Source organism: Bubalus bubalis, chromosome 5, assembly GCF_019923935.1.
Source record: "Bubalus bubalis isolate 160015118507 breed Murrah chromosome 5, NDDB_SH_1, whole genome shotgun sequence".
NCBI lineage: Eukaryota > Metazoa > Chordata > Mammalia > Artiodactyla > Bovidae > Bubalus > Bubalus bubalis.
The window spans coordinates 33,595,147-33,610,692 of NC_059161.1; the positions used below are offsets into that span (position 1 = coordinate 33,595,147).

A 15,546-nucleotide genomic window follows, 5' to 3' on the forward strand; every position below is an offset into this window, starting at 1 on the left:
TGCCGGCTACAGTGGACACTGTGGGGGCTGCATGCTTTGACTTCCCACTAAGCAAGTCTCCGGGGAGGTGTTTCCATCCTAGACCCCCGCCCGGAGAACATACCAGCATCCGGCTGAAGCTGCCACTGCCCTGTTAGGACACGTAATGTCCACCTCCATGGGCCCTGCCCCACCCCCACCCTAGACCCCTCCCTCTAGGAGGTGCAGAGAAGGGCACGGAGACCTGATAAACAAACCACAGAACCCATGACACCCTTCACCCTCCACTCAGAGGACCCCTGGCTGGCACTGCCAGCCCTCAGACCATCCAGACGGAAGGCCTACTGTCCTCTGCCCCTTACCTTGGCATGTTTGGTGGGCATCATGCTGGACTTATAGAGTGATCCAGCATCCGTGTCCTTCTCTGATTTCAGCTCAGCAGAGGCCTGCAAGGAACCATGAGCCCCCGGGGTCATGAGACGGAGGCCCAGGGTGACAGGTACTTCTTCCCACCTGCAGGATCTTCTACCTGTAGTACCTTCTACCTGTAGGAACGGCTGCCACCCTGAGTCCATGGCCTCAGAGGCCCCTTTACTCTCACAGTGACCCCACCCCTGGCAGCTGCTGTTATTAATCAACCCCCACGCCCCAAAGAGGAAGCGGGGCATGCTGAGAGCTGTAAGGGGGATCAGAGCCCAAAACCCAGCTCTGCTCAAAGCCAGAGGCCTGACACCTTCACTACAGTCCGGACAACCTCTTGCCCCAAAAGTGCATCCAGAGAGCCTGCACTGAAAACCGTGAGCCCCTCACGCCTGTCTCAGTGGTGAGCACTCCCTTGCAGAGCGACCTCACGGGGTCAGGATGGAACACGCCCGCCGTACCCAGCCCATCACAGCATGCACTCTGCTCACACCCTGACAAGAAACCCCCAGGTGTCTGCAGTTCATGTCAGGGAGCAAGCAGCAGTGAGTAGAGAGTAGAAAAACCTAGAAAGTTTCAACCTGTTGGCTCCTCTGAGATTTAAGAAAGGCTCTTCTACCAAATTAATAAAGAGGATGAGGAGGAGGCGGTCCAGCTTTCCTGAGTGCTGAGTGACCTGTCAGGGCTGCTGGATCACAGCGCAGGTGCTGGGCATGGGTGGATGGGGGTGGGCGCAAGTGAGACAGTGACAGCCAAGGGCTAACCATCTTCCACCACACGGGACAAGGCCCCCACCTCCCACATTACTTGGCAAGTAGGCTTTCCCAGGTGCCCGGCCAGCCCCTCAGCACAAGAAGACTGGCCTTCCTTACCTGTGCCGAGGCCCAGGGGCCCACAGAGAAAGTCTGGAACTTGAAGGGGATGTGGGCAGTCTCCCGAGGTCGCAGGTAGAGTTGGGGGGCCAGGCTGCCCCGCAGGTGGAACATGTCCTCCTCCAGGGGTGTGTGCAAGTCAGCCATGTCCTTGAAGTACCGCCACTCCTGACCATCCAGGATGAGACTGGAGGGAGGGGAGACGGCGCTGGGCACAATGTCCTTCTGGTCAGTCCCAGAGGTGGGGGGACGGGTTGGTAGGGGTAGGTGCCCCCACCCACTCAGACCCGGCGGCCAGGACCCTCAAGGGCAAAACCAGCTCAGCTTTCAGTTGGAGCTGAGGGTAAAGGCTGGGGGCCTCACAGGGCGCCCGCAATCCCACCTGAGCTCGGGGTTGTCTATCTCGATGGTCACCGTGTGCTGCGCGTTGTGGGGGTTCCTCAGGGCGAACTCGAAGAACTCGGCAGTGCCTAGGGTGGCGTGGATGGTGTGCTGCGTGGTGATGGCCATGCTCAGCGCACTGGCGATGCTCTCCACCTTCGTGCGCTCACGGTAGGCGGCAATGACCTGCAGGTCTCGGGCGTGCTGGGCATGGAGGCTCTGCTGGGCCTGCAGACACAGGGGCCAAGGGGGCCGTGGTCCTGAGGCTCGACACGGCTCGAGGGCTGTTTTCTGACCACCTCTCCTTCTCCACCCCAAATGCCAGACTCCTTTGGTATCAACACCACCCCCTTCTTGGACACGGGGGTTGGGTGGGACTGGCCGCCTCCAGCCCCAGGGGACAGAGAATGGGGCTGCCTGTCTGCAGCAGCCCTGGTTCCCTCTGCCCACAGGTGATGTACCCACGGGAGGTGAGGTCTGCCCACACGCCCCCTGAGACCACAACCACCCACCTGGGCACAGTGAGAAACTAAAAGCAGAAGTTGCCAGTAAAAGAGGAGAGAATAGCCCCAAAACTAAGACATGTGACCGGCTCCCCGGCCAGGTCTGCAGCAGTGGCAGCGGGAGTCCTGTCGGCAAGCAGTCACCAGGAGGGGCTGTGGCCAGGCCTGACTGACCACCAGCTGGGTCAGGGTCCAGACCCAGGCACGCTGCCATGGCGGGTCTTGGCGTGGGTCCTTTGTCCACCTCCTTCTTCAAATGCTTCAAATTTCCATGGGCTTGGCCACCCCAGGTGTGTTAGAGGCTGGAGGTGGTCTTATTTTTCTTGGGTGCCTTGTAGTGAAGGGTGAGGCCCATCGGACCTCAAGGCCAGGACCTGGGGAGGTGCCATGTGCTGGGGAGGCCGCAAGGGGCTCCAAACATGGAGGAGCCCCGGATAGCTGAATGCCTTCAGACTCTGACACAGAAGGCAAGGACCAAATTTGACTTCCGACTTAAACTAATTTGGATATTGACTTCCCCATAGCCAACACTCTGGCCTTTCCCCAGAAGGAGAATGAAGCTGAGCCTTGTTTCTCCCAGGGGATTTGAAAAGAGGAGGGCAGTAGTGTTGATACTTGAGACCTCCCTATGTGGGCATTTTATGACCAGAGCTTCTCTATGGAATGGAACCTCTGCCAGGCTGGGCTGGACACCACAGCCAGACCTAATTCAGGGTGAGAAACAAACAGAGCTGGGCTTTTCAACCTGGACTTGAAACAGAGGGCTGTTCCAGCCTGTCTCCAAGTGGAGGGGACATAGCCTGTACTGCCCACCAGTTAGAGGCCCCAGGACGAGGGCTCTGGGGGACAGGCCCCGTGAAGATGGGTGCAGGGCTGCCCCATCTTCAGACTGACTGCCCAGATGAGCGCAGCGACGGCCACTCCCCAGTTCATTGTAGGCTGGGTGGGTAACGCCACAGATAGAGGCAGTTTGGCCCAGGGCTTAAGGTCCCCACACTGCTCCAGGCCAGGGGTAAAGGCTAGAAAGGATGGACTCGCCTGAAGGGTCTGGCACCACCTGCAGCTGCCTGGCACACCCAGACTGTTAACCCAGCTCAGTCTCGTACACACACAAGCCAGTCCTCTAGTATCACCTTTATAACTGGTGAAGTGAAAAGTGAAAGTGTTAGTCGCTCAGTCGTGTCCTAATTTTTGCAACCCCGTGGACTGTAGCCCACCAGGCTCCTCTGTCCATGGAATTCTCCAGGCAAGAATACTGGAGTGGGGTGCCATTTCCTTCTCCAGGGGATATTCCTGACCCAGGGATTGAACTTGGGTCTCCTACACTGCAGGCAGATTCTTTACCATCTGAGTCATCAGGTATGCCGAAAGCCATCAGTGAAACAGAGGTGATGTCTTGGTCTTTTTCTGCCATAGTTCTGTCTTAATTCAGAACCCACGCAGGCAAAGGTGATGACACGGACTGGACCCCTCAGACTCCCAGAGGCAGCAGTTGGTACTGCAGCCCCAAGACTGGTCCAGGGATGGGCACGCCACCCACCAGCACAGGGACATTTGTGAACCACGCGCTGGCATTTCCGGAAAGTAAAGCCCTCTCTTCCGTGGCACTTGGCGTGGTCTGACAACACGGAACATGGGACTAGTGCCACCAATTTTCTAGTGTGAGGGGCAATCCCGAGGCGCCAGAGAGAGGGGGCAGTGACCGACAGCAGTCACTAGGGCAGCTGCTGACCTGGGCACTGGGCACAGCATAAGCTGAGTGCCCCTCACATGGAAGCTGTGGCTGCCCCAGGGCCCACCAGAGGTTCTGACTCTGCACTCCTGGTCCCAGGCCAACCACCTTCCCCCCAGAAGCTGGAGACCCTCAGCCTTGAGTCTGACCATCAGGGAAAGAAAGCTGCACCCCTAGCTGTCTCCTAACTGTCCTCGCATGACCCCCAGCTCCTGGGGTCTATGGAACCACACGGTTCCACGCGCTACACATGTGCAGGGTCAGCCAGGACACGGTGCCTGCTGACTCTTCCCGAGGGCCCACTGACTTCACAGAACTTCCATCTCTGCTTCAAAGATGGGAATCTTTCCAGAAAGCTCTGGAAGGGAGAGAGACTACTGTATATTTGATAAATTGGGTTACTTTCACCTCAAAATTCCCCAGGGCTATGAACCCAGGAAATCATCACAATTTAGCAGAAAATTTTCTTGTATTTGGAAATCCAGTTACTTCCAAATTTACTGATGTATTCAAAACAAGGGTTCTGAGCTGTTGATTTTCTCTATCAGAACATATCAAATAAGAGGAAACCAGCTAAATTAATCATAATAATGATGTTGGTAACAACAGCACTGGCAGCTGTCGGGCAGAGGACCTGCTGTGCGTGTGGCCAGCCACCCAGAGGCCGGGGCCCCTGGCGCCCCGGGGAGCAGCTGATCGGCCCTCAGAGGTGGCACAGGAGGCCGTGGACTGAGTGGCCTGTGGCCCGGAAGGAGGCCTGACCCAGCCCTGGGACAGCCTCCCCTCGAGGCATCCTCACAGCCATAGCTCTGCTCCACGGCAGCAAGACGCTGCTGCGCTTGGCTCCCATGGTCCACTGGCTGTCTGGGCCCCACCCGGCCATGTCCCCTCTCACATCCCCTCCTGCTGTGCGCCACGCCCTTCCTCCCCCCACCAACTTAGGGTGGCTCCTTGCCCACCTGTGGGCACCGGGTAAGGGCCAGGCATGGCAACTCTGTTTGTGTCCAACAGGCCATGGGCACAGGCCTGGCTGGAGAAGGTTGCCATCTGTTCAGACACCCACCTGCCTTGATGTAGAGGCCCCTAGGACCTCTGTGGGCTCCTCATCCCATGAACTCATAAAGTACAACCATCTTCTGTTTCTTAGCTGCAAAATACTACAGGGTCTTACTTGGATTTTTAGTCCAAAGTGGGAATTCTGATCGTCACGGTTGCTCTGACACCTGGGATATAAAGTCCTCATGACTTTGCTCCCCAAACCTGGGGAACCCTCAGAATCCCTCTCAGAGCTGTTTTAAAAGTTTAGGCTCCAAGGACCCTACCCTGCACCAGCAATTTATTGGAATGGAACCCAGGAATTGGCTTTTATTCAAAGCACCGCCACAATTCTGGCTTGAAAACCTCCCCTGATGTCTGAGAAGTCGAGTCTCTCATGTTCTGTAACAAGGACGCAGAAGGGACAGGGTGGCTCCTGCAATGTTCTGGTGAACCCACCCACTCCTGCTGGGGGACCCAGGACCCAGCCTCACCAGCACGCCCAGCCCGCGGCGGCCCGGCTCCGATCCACACTCCCGCAGCCGCACGGCCCTCATGCGCTCCAGCTTGCGCCTGCGGACGGCATCCCCCTCTTGACTGATGCCCTGGGGCCCCCGGGCCCCTGGTCTCGGGGGTGTGAAGAGCAGGGCGGCCAGTTCGCTGTCCACATCAGCCAGCTTCTGGGCTTGGACCACATTTTTCACTGCTGGAAGGTTCAAAGAGAGGCTCAGAGGTTAAAGGGCAGAGTTTACGCTCTCTAAACAGCCAGGGCTCCATGCCTACCAGAGCACTTCACCCAGCGAGGGAGCCCAGAAAGCCCCCAGCTTCTCACGAACCCTGGGCTGCTGACACGGGTGGAAATGGTGCATCCTGCCCTGCTCGGCATCCTTCCCTTCTCCAGCCTCTCACATAGAGGGGGTTTGGTCTCGGTCCCAGGACGCAAACGTATGAATCCCCCGCTAGGTGATTGTCTAGGGAAAAGCTCAGTGTTGCAGAAGCTCATGCCCTCAGGATGCCCCAGGGCCCAAGACACCCTCGCCCAGGCCCACGACCCTGCTCACCCCCAGCCCCTCCAGCGAGCACCCTCAACACCCGGCACATGGTCCTGGCAGGTCCTCAAATTCACCTGGGTGGGGGTGTCACAAGCCCTAAGTTCAGATCAGGAATCGGGGGCTCTGATGAGTCCAGTCCCTCAGCCTGAGGCCCCTGGATGGCCAGGGTGAGTAAGACTGGACCACCCTGGCTTGCATCCCAAGCCCTCTGCTCTGCACCTGCTTCCTCTGACTGGTGGGGTCCCCCAAGCACCGTCTCCCCTGGGGGTTCTACTGGAACCCTGGACCCAAAGGAAAGTGGTGCAGCTGACAAATAGAAGCTGCCGCAGGCAGGCCAGGCCCCGGCAGGCAGGAGCGCGGCACTGCCTTCCTCCCATCCGTGGTGCTCCTGTGACGTGTGCACGAGCCACATCACAAGCTGACACACAGACTCCTGGGCAATCACGAAACCAGGCACAGGCGAGCAGGTGGGAGGGAGCCCCCGACCTGGAACTGGGTACTTCCTCCAGGCACCCCAGAACCACAGGATGTAACCCCGAGCCTGAACTCTGCTGGGCAGGCACCCACTCCCTGTCCTCGTGTGTCTCCACCTCCTGCTGCAGTGCTCCACATCCTCTCTCAACAGAGACAAGCGCTATTTCCGGTTCTGGGTGCCACGAGATGGTGCAGACGTCTCACACTGTCACACCAAAAGAGCACATGTCCTGTGTCTGGGGTCCAGCTCCACGGGGATGGGAGCTCCAATCTGGATCGGGCTCAAGCAGCCCGAGGCCCGCAGTCGCACAAGGAGGGGCCAGGGTGGAAGACAAGCAAGGCTGGGGGTGATCGACCAGCTAGTGTGTTCAGACTGCATCACCCCGACAAATGACTTTCTGGGTTCCAATGAAACCAGGAATGAAATTCCAGCGTGACCATGCGGCACCACACTGCTGAAGTCAGTAAGCGCCTTGTAGAGCTCGGCACAACTTCCTGCTTCCAGAACTTTGCTGGGTGGGGGGGGAGACACGGCTTCTGGTAGAGCATCCCTACCCTCTGGTTTTGATCAAAATAGGGATCAGAAGACCAATGACCCCAGAGGCTCTCAATCCCTTCAACAAATCCTCACTGTTGTAACTCCCCGCACTGCCCTGAGGAGCCCCTGGCCTGCCAGGCCCTGGCCATGGGTTTTACAAACCCACTCCCACCTTTTTGGCTTCATACTGCTCATGCAAAAAAGCAATATGGTTGTCTGAGGAGGCCTTACAAATAGCTGAGAAAAGAAGACAAGGGAAAGGCAAAGGAGAAAAGGAAAGATATACCCATCTGAATGCAGAGTTCCAAAGAACAGCAAGGAGAGATAAGAAAGGCTTCCTCAGTGATCAATGCAAAGAACTAGAGGAAAACAGTAGAATGGGAAAGACTAGAGATCTCGTCAAGAAAATTAAAGATACCAAGGAACATTTCATGCAAAGATGGGCTCAATAAAGAACAGAAACAGGATGCACCTAACAGAAACTGAAGATATTAAGAAAGGTGGCAAAAATACACAGAAGAACTATACAAAAAAGGTCTTCATGACCCAGATAACCAGGATGGTGTGATCACTCACCTAGAGCCAGACATCCTGGAATGCAAAGTTAAGTGGACCTTAGAAAGCATCACTACGAACAAAGCTAGTGGAGGTGATAGAATTCCAGTTGAGCTATTTCAAATCCTAAAAGATGATGCTGTGAAAGTGATGAACTCAATATGCCAGCAAATTTGGAAAACTCAGCAGTAGCCACAGGACTGAAAAAGGTCAGTTTTCATTCCAATCCCAAAGAAAGGCAATGCCAAAGAATGTTCAAACTATGGCACAATTGCACTCATCTCACAGGCTAGCAAAGTAATGCTCAAAATTCTCCAAGTGAGGCTTCAACAGTTCATGAACTATGAACTTCCAGATGTTCAAGCTGGATTTAGAAAAGGCAGAGGAACCAGAGATCAAACTGCCAGCATCTGTTGGATCAGCGAAAAAGCAAGAGAATTCCAGAAAAACATCTACTTCTGCTTTATTGACTACGCCAAAGCCTTTGACTGTGTGGATCACAACAAACTGTGGAAAATTCTTCAAGAGATGGGAATATCAGACCACCTTACCTGCCTCCTGAAATCTGTATGCAGGTCAAGAAGCAACAGCTAGAACCAGACATGGAACAACAGACTGGTTCCAAAGTATGAAAGGAGTACATCAAGGCTATATATTGTCACCCTGCTTATTTACCTTCAATGTAGAGTACATCATGTGAAATGCTGGGCTGGATAAAGCACAAGCTGGAATAAAGATTGCCAAGAGAAATATCAATAACCTCAGATATGCAAATAACACCACCCTTATGGGAGAAAGTGAAGAGGAACTGAAGAGCCTCTTGATGAAAGTGAAAGAGGAGAGTGAAAAAGTTGCCTTAAAACTCAACATTCAGAAAACTAAGATCATGGCATCTGGTCCCATCACTTCATGGCAAATAGATGGGGAGACAATGGAAACAGTGAGAGACTTTATTTTCTTGGGCTCCAAAATCACTGCATATGGTGACTGCAGCCATGAGATTAAAAGACGGTTGCTCCTTGGAAAAAAAGCTATGACCAACCTAGACAGCATATTAAAAAGCAGAGACATTATTTTGCCAACAGTGGTCCATCTAGTCAAAGCTATGATTTTTCCAGTAGTCATGTACTGATGTGAGAGTTGGGCCATAAAGAAGGCTGAGTGCCGAAGAATTGATGCTTTTGAACTATGGTGTTGGAGAAGACTCCTGAGAGTCCCTTGAGGAAATCAGTCCTGAATGTTCATTGGAAGGACTGATGTTGAAGCTGAAACTCCAATACTTGGGCCGCCTGATGCGAAGAGCTGACTCATTTGAAAAGACCCTGATGCTGGTAAAGATTGAAGGCAGGACAAGGGGACAACAGAGGATGAGATGGTTGGATGGCATCACCAACTTGATGAACGTGAGTTTGAGCAAGCTCCGGGAGTTGGTGATAGACAGGGAGGCCTGACCTGCTGGAATCCATGCGGTCCTAAAGAGTCGGACTTGACTGAGCAACTGAACTGAACTGAACTCCCACTGGTTCCCAGGGATGGGGACTCCCTGCTCCATCAGCCAGCTCTCCATCCATCCTCTGGGTGACCAGAGAGACCAGCTGGGGGTAATTCCCCAAAGCAGGGAATACAGACTCTAGTCCCGGTTCATAACCCTAACCACGCCACTAGCCAAATCACCTGACCTCTCTGCCTCAGCTTCTCTGACATTAAAATGAGTTGCCTGACTCATGCAGGGCGGACCCCCTAGAACATCTGAATGTACACAGGCCCCTCTCCTGGGAAGAACAAGGAGGACCCACAAAGTTTGGGCTGAAGTTCCAGGAGACTTGTGGAATTCTGGAGGCCTCCTTCTCCTGAGCCCCTCAGCTCTGACTTCCCACCTGGGGCACAGATTCAAGGCTAATAACATCAAGGGCCATCAACACAAGAAGCTCATGGTGGTTTTGGATTCACATGAGATGACCCAAAACATTTGGGGGGTACTTTCCTAAGGGCACCCTCCACTTTTCATTCCAAGGACAGTATTTGACATTTAGATCTGTGAGTCATTTGACAGAAAATCTTCCCAGTTATGCAAGATTTTCACCAAGCCCAGGTCTTTATCGCCTGAGTTTCCTAATTGGTTTATTCTTCTCTTTCCGCCATGAGGAGTTTCTAACTAGTTTTAAAAATCAGTCTCTGTTTTTCCTGACCTTTCTCCCTTTCCTCTTCCCCCACAAAGCAGCCGCTGCCTAAAAACAAACGTCACTCACAGGACTATAAAGAGTAACAGTGGCTTCCACCATCTGGAGAGGGCAGGGTGGACGGGCATGGTGACTCAACATGGCCTGCAGGCCACTGAGCCAGACGCTGAGCCACCAGTTCACCCCCAGATCCGGGACAGCGGGCACCACACAGCCTCACACATGTGTACCTGCACACGCATTCACACACACACACAGCCTCCCTTCCCTCACTCCATCCCACCCCCTGGCCCATCACACCAAGCACAACCCTCCCCTCCCACCCACAGGTTCCTTGCCCTCTCCACTCACATCTGGGGCCCCCGGGTGTCAGGAGGCTGCCTCCCATGAAGTTGCCGACTCCATCATTTGAGATGACCCTCGACCTGGAAGGTGGCAGGGAACTGGGACTCCTTACTCTCTGTTCACACAAGTGACCTGTATGAAAACACCCCACACACACACCACCCCGCCCAGGACATTAATATCAGAAAAGAGTCTGATAACATACATACACCCCTGATAAGGAGATCTGGCTTCAAATACCCACTGACCCACCAACATCCCCACATTCCACTCTTGGCCTGAATTTGTTTTGCAACAGAGATGGTGGGTGGCCAGCAGAGGCCTGTTTTCCCTCGAGCACCCTGCTCTCCAGGTCCACACCTCCTCTCCTTCCCCAGAGCAGCCATCTGCTCTCCAAAGAGGAGTTGGGGCTCAGGACCCTCAAGGCAGGTCCCCGGGACCCCAGCCTCATGCTCTGGGATGGTCACAGACTCTGTCGTCAGCCCTTGAGTGTCACGCTGCTGCAGGAAGGCCTTTGTACCCTTCTGCAAACATCTGTTTGCCAAAAACTCCTGGCGGGGAGGAATCTCCATGTGGGACCCCCCCGGGGAGACAGGAGACCCCCACAGAGCCCCTGGGGGAAGGGTGAAAGAGCCTCAATAAAGGGCCCTTGGGTGAGAGAGAAGCCCCCATGCAGGGCCACCTGGGGAGAGAGGAGCCTCCACACAGGGCCTCTGCAGGTAGAGGGGAGGAGACTCCATGCAGGGCCTGGGGGCTGTTTGCTGAAAGAGCTCTGGAGGGGACAAAGTGGCTTCAGGGGACAGCGTGTCCCAAGGGCCAGCCCTATTTCCCTCCAGCTGAACCGGGGCAGGCTTCACTACTTCCAGTGTCGTCTGGTCCCAGGGATGACAAGTGTTTGCCACAGACATGCTTCGCCTGGGTAGATGGGCCCCCTGTCCTTGGGACCACCACCTCTCTGCGTGGACCTGACACCCCTCGGGGTGAGGCAGACAGAGCTCAGCTGTCAGATCCAGAAATAACCACCAAACACAAGACATGCTACTCATCTCTCATCGGCAGTCTAGGGTGTCCAGCAGTCTTTCTGGGATGGGTTAGAAGGGGACCCTGCCCCCTGGATGGGACCCAGGGGAGGGAGTGACGCTCCTGCTCAGCTCAGCAGCCCCCTTTGGTCCCACCTCTGCAAGTCTACTTGCTGCTGGGAGGCTGCTGTTCACGGCAAGCCCAGGGCCCAAGCATCAGCACGCCCACCTGCCTGCAGGTGTCAGCTTGTCCTTTCAGGGACAAAGGCGGGGTTTATGTCTCCAGCAACCTGACGGGAACTCTCTCTGGGCTGTTCTCAGCCAAGGCTGGAAAGAGGGTAGCCATCCTTCCAAGGGAGGTCAAGGTCCCTGCACTGCTCCAGAGGGGGGCTGCTACCCCAGACCCCAAGGAACAGCAGCAGACCCTGGAACTGCAGTTGGAGACCCCAAACATGTCAGTGTGACAGCAGACCATCCCCCTAAAAGATGAGTGAGGACAAAGGCCTGCTGTGGGCATGGGAAAGGCCAGATTCAGAAATGAAAAACCAAGGGACCTCCCTGGTGGTTAAGGCACCAAGCTTCCATGACAGAGGGCACAGCGTTCGATTCCTGGCTGGGAAGCTAAGAACCTTCATGCCATGTGGCAGGGCCAAAAATAAAAACGACAGACAGAAATCATCTCTGGTCAATCAAGGAGCAATTCATGCAATAAGGTTTAAAGGCTAGTGATGCAGTGAGAGAGTCCTGCCCTCGGCGAGCTTTCATTCTGGTCCTCTTGAGCATTTTCTGGGAATCTCAGCTCCCGGAGGCCTTCCTGCCTCCCCTCTTGTGACAGGAGCTGCCTCCGTCACCTACCCAGCCACCACACACTCAGATGCAGTCCTGGCAAACTGGAGGTTCCGCTTCTTCCACATCCTCCCCGGGAAACGGCCACACGGGCAGGTGTGGGAGCCCATGGTCCAGAGCCCCTGGGGGCAGCGGCAGCCCCACAGCGTCCACGGTCATAACTGTTCTGTCGTTGCTCTGGGAACCACCAGGAAGCCACCCCACCGTCCACTCTCATCCCCCGCAGCTGCCCCCACACCCTTCCCAGGGGTCTTCCATCTTCCCCTGCAAACTGAAGCCGCTAAGCATTGTTCTCGTCTCCATGGGACCTATTTTTGACCTGACAGCAGCTACCGTCCTAGGATCGTGAACCTCCTCCCTGAGAAAGGAACCTGGTATCGACCCCTCCTCACTCAGAGGAGCTCTCACATCTGAGATCAGCTTCATCCCCTGATGTCCAAGATGACGGGATTCTGAGGCCAGACAAGCTCTCAGACTGGCCGGTGTAGCGATTACTTCCTGAGTCCTCCCACGGCTGTGCTGGGTCAAGGGCAAACATCACAAGGGAGAACCAGCAGTGTCCTTGCGGGCCCACTGCCGTGGCTTTCTCCACCACTTTAGTCCTGCAGCGAGTGGGCCCCTGGGTCATGGGCAAGGAAGCCTGTGGTCCACCCGGATCCAGTTGAAAGGAGGCAGGTGTGTTGTGAGCCTGATAATAGCTCCACTGAGACCCACAGAAACCCAGGGAACTGCAGCAAAGCCCACATCTGCTCACCAGCTCGCGAGGGCAGGTGACAGTGTCCTTGTAGCTCCGGCTTTCAGGAGAACCGACCATCACCACAGCGTGTGACCCAGCAGCACATGAGGTTACGTCCCCAGCAGACGAGGGCTGTCCGGGGCTTCCTGATCACTTCCTCCCACTGTATTTGTATTTGGAGCGTCGGTTTGTTTAGAAACATGCTATCGTGCTGGTGCTAAGTCACTTCAGTTGTGTCCAACTCTTTGCGACCCTATGGACCGCAACTCTCCAGGCTCCTCTGTCCACGGGACTCTCCAGGCAGGAATACCGGAGAAAGCGGCCATGCCTCTCTTCAGGGGATCGTCCTGACCCAGGGACTGAACCTGTCTCTTATGTCTCCTGCATTAGCAGATGGGTTCTTTACCACTAGCGCCACCTGAGAAGCCCTTGTTTAGAAAAGGGTAGTAATCTTGAGAAATTGGATTTACATTTGCACACCTGCTCCAGGACCACATGGGATGAATGTGCCACGTCTCATCAGGGCACAATTTGCGACCTGAAATTGCTGAGGTTTTTGTGCCCTTCCATGAGACACCAAGTTACAGCTGGCGACCGACACATGGCTACGGAGCAGAGTGTGCCAGTCTCTCAGTCGAGTCTGACTCTGCAACCCTATGGATTGCAGCCCGCCAGGCTGCTCTGTCCATGGGATTTCCCAGGCAAGAATACTGGAGTGGGTAGCCATTTCCTTCTCCAGGGGATATGAAGCCAAGACACCCTAGAATCTGCTGGGCTCCCAAAGCAGCTGGGCAGCCGCCCTGCCTTCCACCATGCAGAGTGATCACACTGTTCAACCCCAAACCCAGGTCATCCATCAAAGTCCACTGCACCCAGTGCTCCCATAACCCCGAGAGCACCAGTACTTGACCGTGGAGCCAGGGGTCAGGGCAGCCCCTGGTCCCTCAGGAGGCCTTAGATACAGGAGTCACACGCACAAGCAGGATCCCAGGATAAAAAATTCTGAGGTCTCTAAATGATGAAAAGCAAGTGTTGGTCTGCTCAGTGCGTCTGACTTTTTATGGCCTCGTGGATGTAGCCTGCCAGGCTCCTCTGTCCGTGGCATTCTCCAGGCAAGCATAATGGAGTGCGTAGCCATTCCCTTCTCCAGGGGATCTTCCCAACCCAGGGATCGAACCCAGGTCTCCTGCATTACAGGCAGATTCTTTACTGTCTGAGCCACCAGGGTAAAGCAGCAGAAGCACCTGGCACGAAAGGAGTGTCAAAAAGCTCGTCTGAGCTGAGAAGCTGCAGAGCACAGGGATGACCCTCTGCCACAGAAAGATTCCCGGGGACCCGGGCGTCACGCCTCGATCCGCAGCCTCACACTTGAACTTGGCTGTGAACACAGAGGCCCGGGTGCTGTCCGGGTGTCTGCTGGCCCCACCTCTGTCCCCTCAAAAGGCCCACACAGCCATTACCGCCTCTGCCGGCCCGCGCCTGCTGCTCGGCTCAGAACATCCAGTTTTATAAAGAAATAAAAGCCATGACACTTTTATTTTTCTTTTTTCAGAAAACCACAGACTGTACAGAGGAAAGCACGGTGCGGCCGCTTCATACAAGTGGGCTGCGTGCAGCTTCGGCGTTTTGTTATCCATCCCTGCTCGGCGACAGCGCAGCCTCCCAGGCTGGCTGTCTCAGGCCCCTTCCCACCATCTTATCTCTGTCTTGCAGGCAAAGTATGAAAATGACAATTTAAGATAACACATAATGGAGCTAATCTTTCTTCCAAAGATAAGATTTTAAAACCTGGAGTCACTGCATATTTGTGGGCTGGTGAATTAAATATAAAAATAGCCAACACAATCTCAGAGGCAGAAGAAGGTTTCTAGCAACTCCCCTCTGTCGTGGGCGCTTTTGAATAATGTCTGCTCCTCACACGCGGCTCATTTATTTCTCTAGGACCTAATTGAGTTTTGCTGTTTCCATATTGTCTGTTTTCCAGGCTGCCTTGGATCCGACAGCTGTAAACAAGCAAGCTGAAGCCTCAGACCCAGCTTAATGAGCTCCGCGCTGGTTCCCGCTGCTCAGCTCCAGCTCTCCGCACGCGTCAGTGAGGCCCATGGGGCTGCAGGCTCTGAAATCAGGCTGGGCTGTGAGGAATGGAAAATTCCCCAAGAAAGCAACAGAGAGGTTGGAGTCCAGAAGCCTCAATGGCTTGGCGGTGTCCTGCTTTAAGTACTCCCACGGTCCCCTGGAGGGGATGGAGTGGGCTGGTCACTAGCCCCACGGGGCTCATGCTGCCCTCTGCCCTGAGGCGGGCACAGGCAGGCCTGGCAGACCTAATGTCTCCTGTCCCATCAGGGGCTTAGTGGAGACCCAAGAATGTCCAGGCAGGACCATGCCAGGGCCAGAGAGGGCTTTCCTTGGTGCCTCTGCCAAGCAGCTATTGGGATACCATCTGACATGAGGTCAAGGTGCTCGACTCTGAAGGAGAGCACCCCTGTGCTCCTCTGTCCTTCTGTCCCTCTGCTCCTCTGTCCTTCTGCTCCTCTCCCCAAGCTGTGCGTGTGGAGCTTAGGAACAGTTCTCTTGTCTCTCCCCCACGATGAGGCAGTGCTATGAGCTGACCAAACTCTCTCCTGAAGCCAGGCATCTTATGTAAGGATCATCACAGAGATGTCCCATGCACAGTACCGGAAACAGAACCTGGGCAAGACCGAGACAGCAAACAATCCCAAACCCCAACCAGATATCAGGAACGCCAAAAAACCAGTGCCAGGGAAGGCTCAGTGGTCGAGGACAGAGGCTCTGGGATCATGGCAGGCACTCAATGGACAAGGCTAGACTCAGTGGTCAGGACATATACTCAGTGATTGATGACAGACGCTCAGTGGTCA

The 15,546-nt window shown here is 55.0% G+C and overlaps 1 protein-coding gene across 11 annotated transcripts in view; it reads right to left on the reverse strand.

Annotated features, from left to right (window-relative positions):
* Positions 1-15,546, reverse strand: part of NPHP4 (nephrocystin 4) — a 139,947-nt gene that overhangs the window by 10,282 nt on the left and 114,119 nt on the right. For 9 of the 11 annotated variants that reach the window (XM_044942913.1, XM_044942911.1, XM_006069602.3 and 6 more), the window contains 5 exons: positions 10,073-10,198; positions 5,417-5,628; positions 1,654-1,880; positions 1,272-1,458; positions 342-425 (listed from right to left, as the gene is read on the reverse strand). In XM_044942913.1, the coding sequence (XP_044798848.1) occupies positions 342-425; positions 1,272-1,458; positions 1,654-1,880; positions 5,417-5,628; positions 10,073-10,198 (836 nt within the window). The remainder of the gene's footprint in view (positions 1-341; positions 426-1,271; positions 1,459-1,653; positions 1,881-5,416; positions 5,629-10,072; positions 10,199-15,546) is intronic. The other 2 variants (XM_025285817.2, XM_044942912.1) reach the window with 2 other exon arrangements.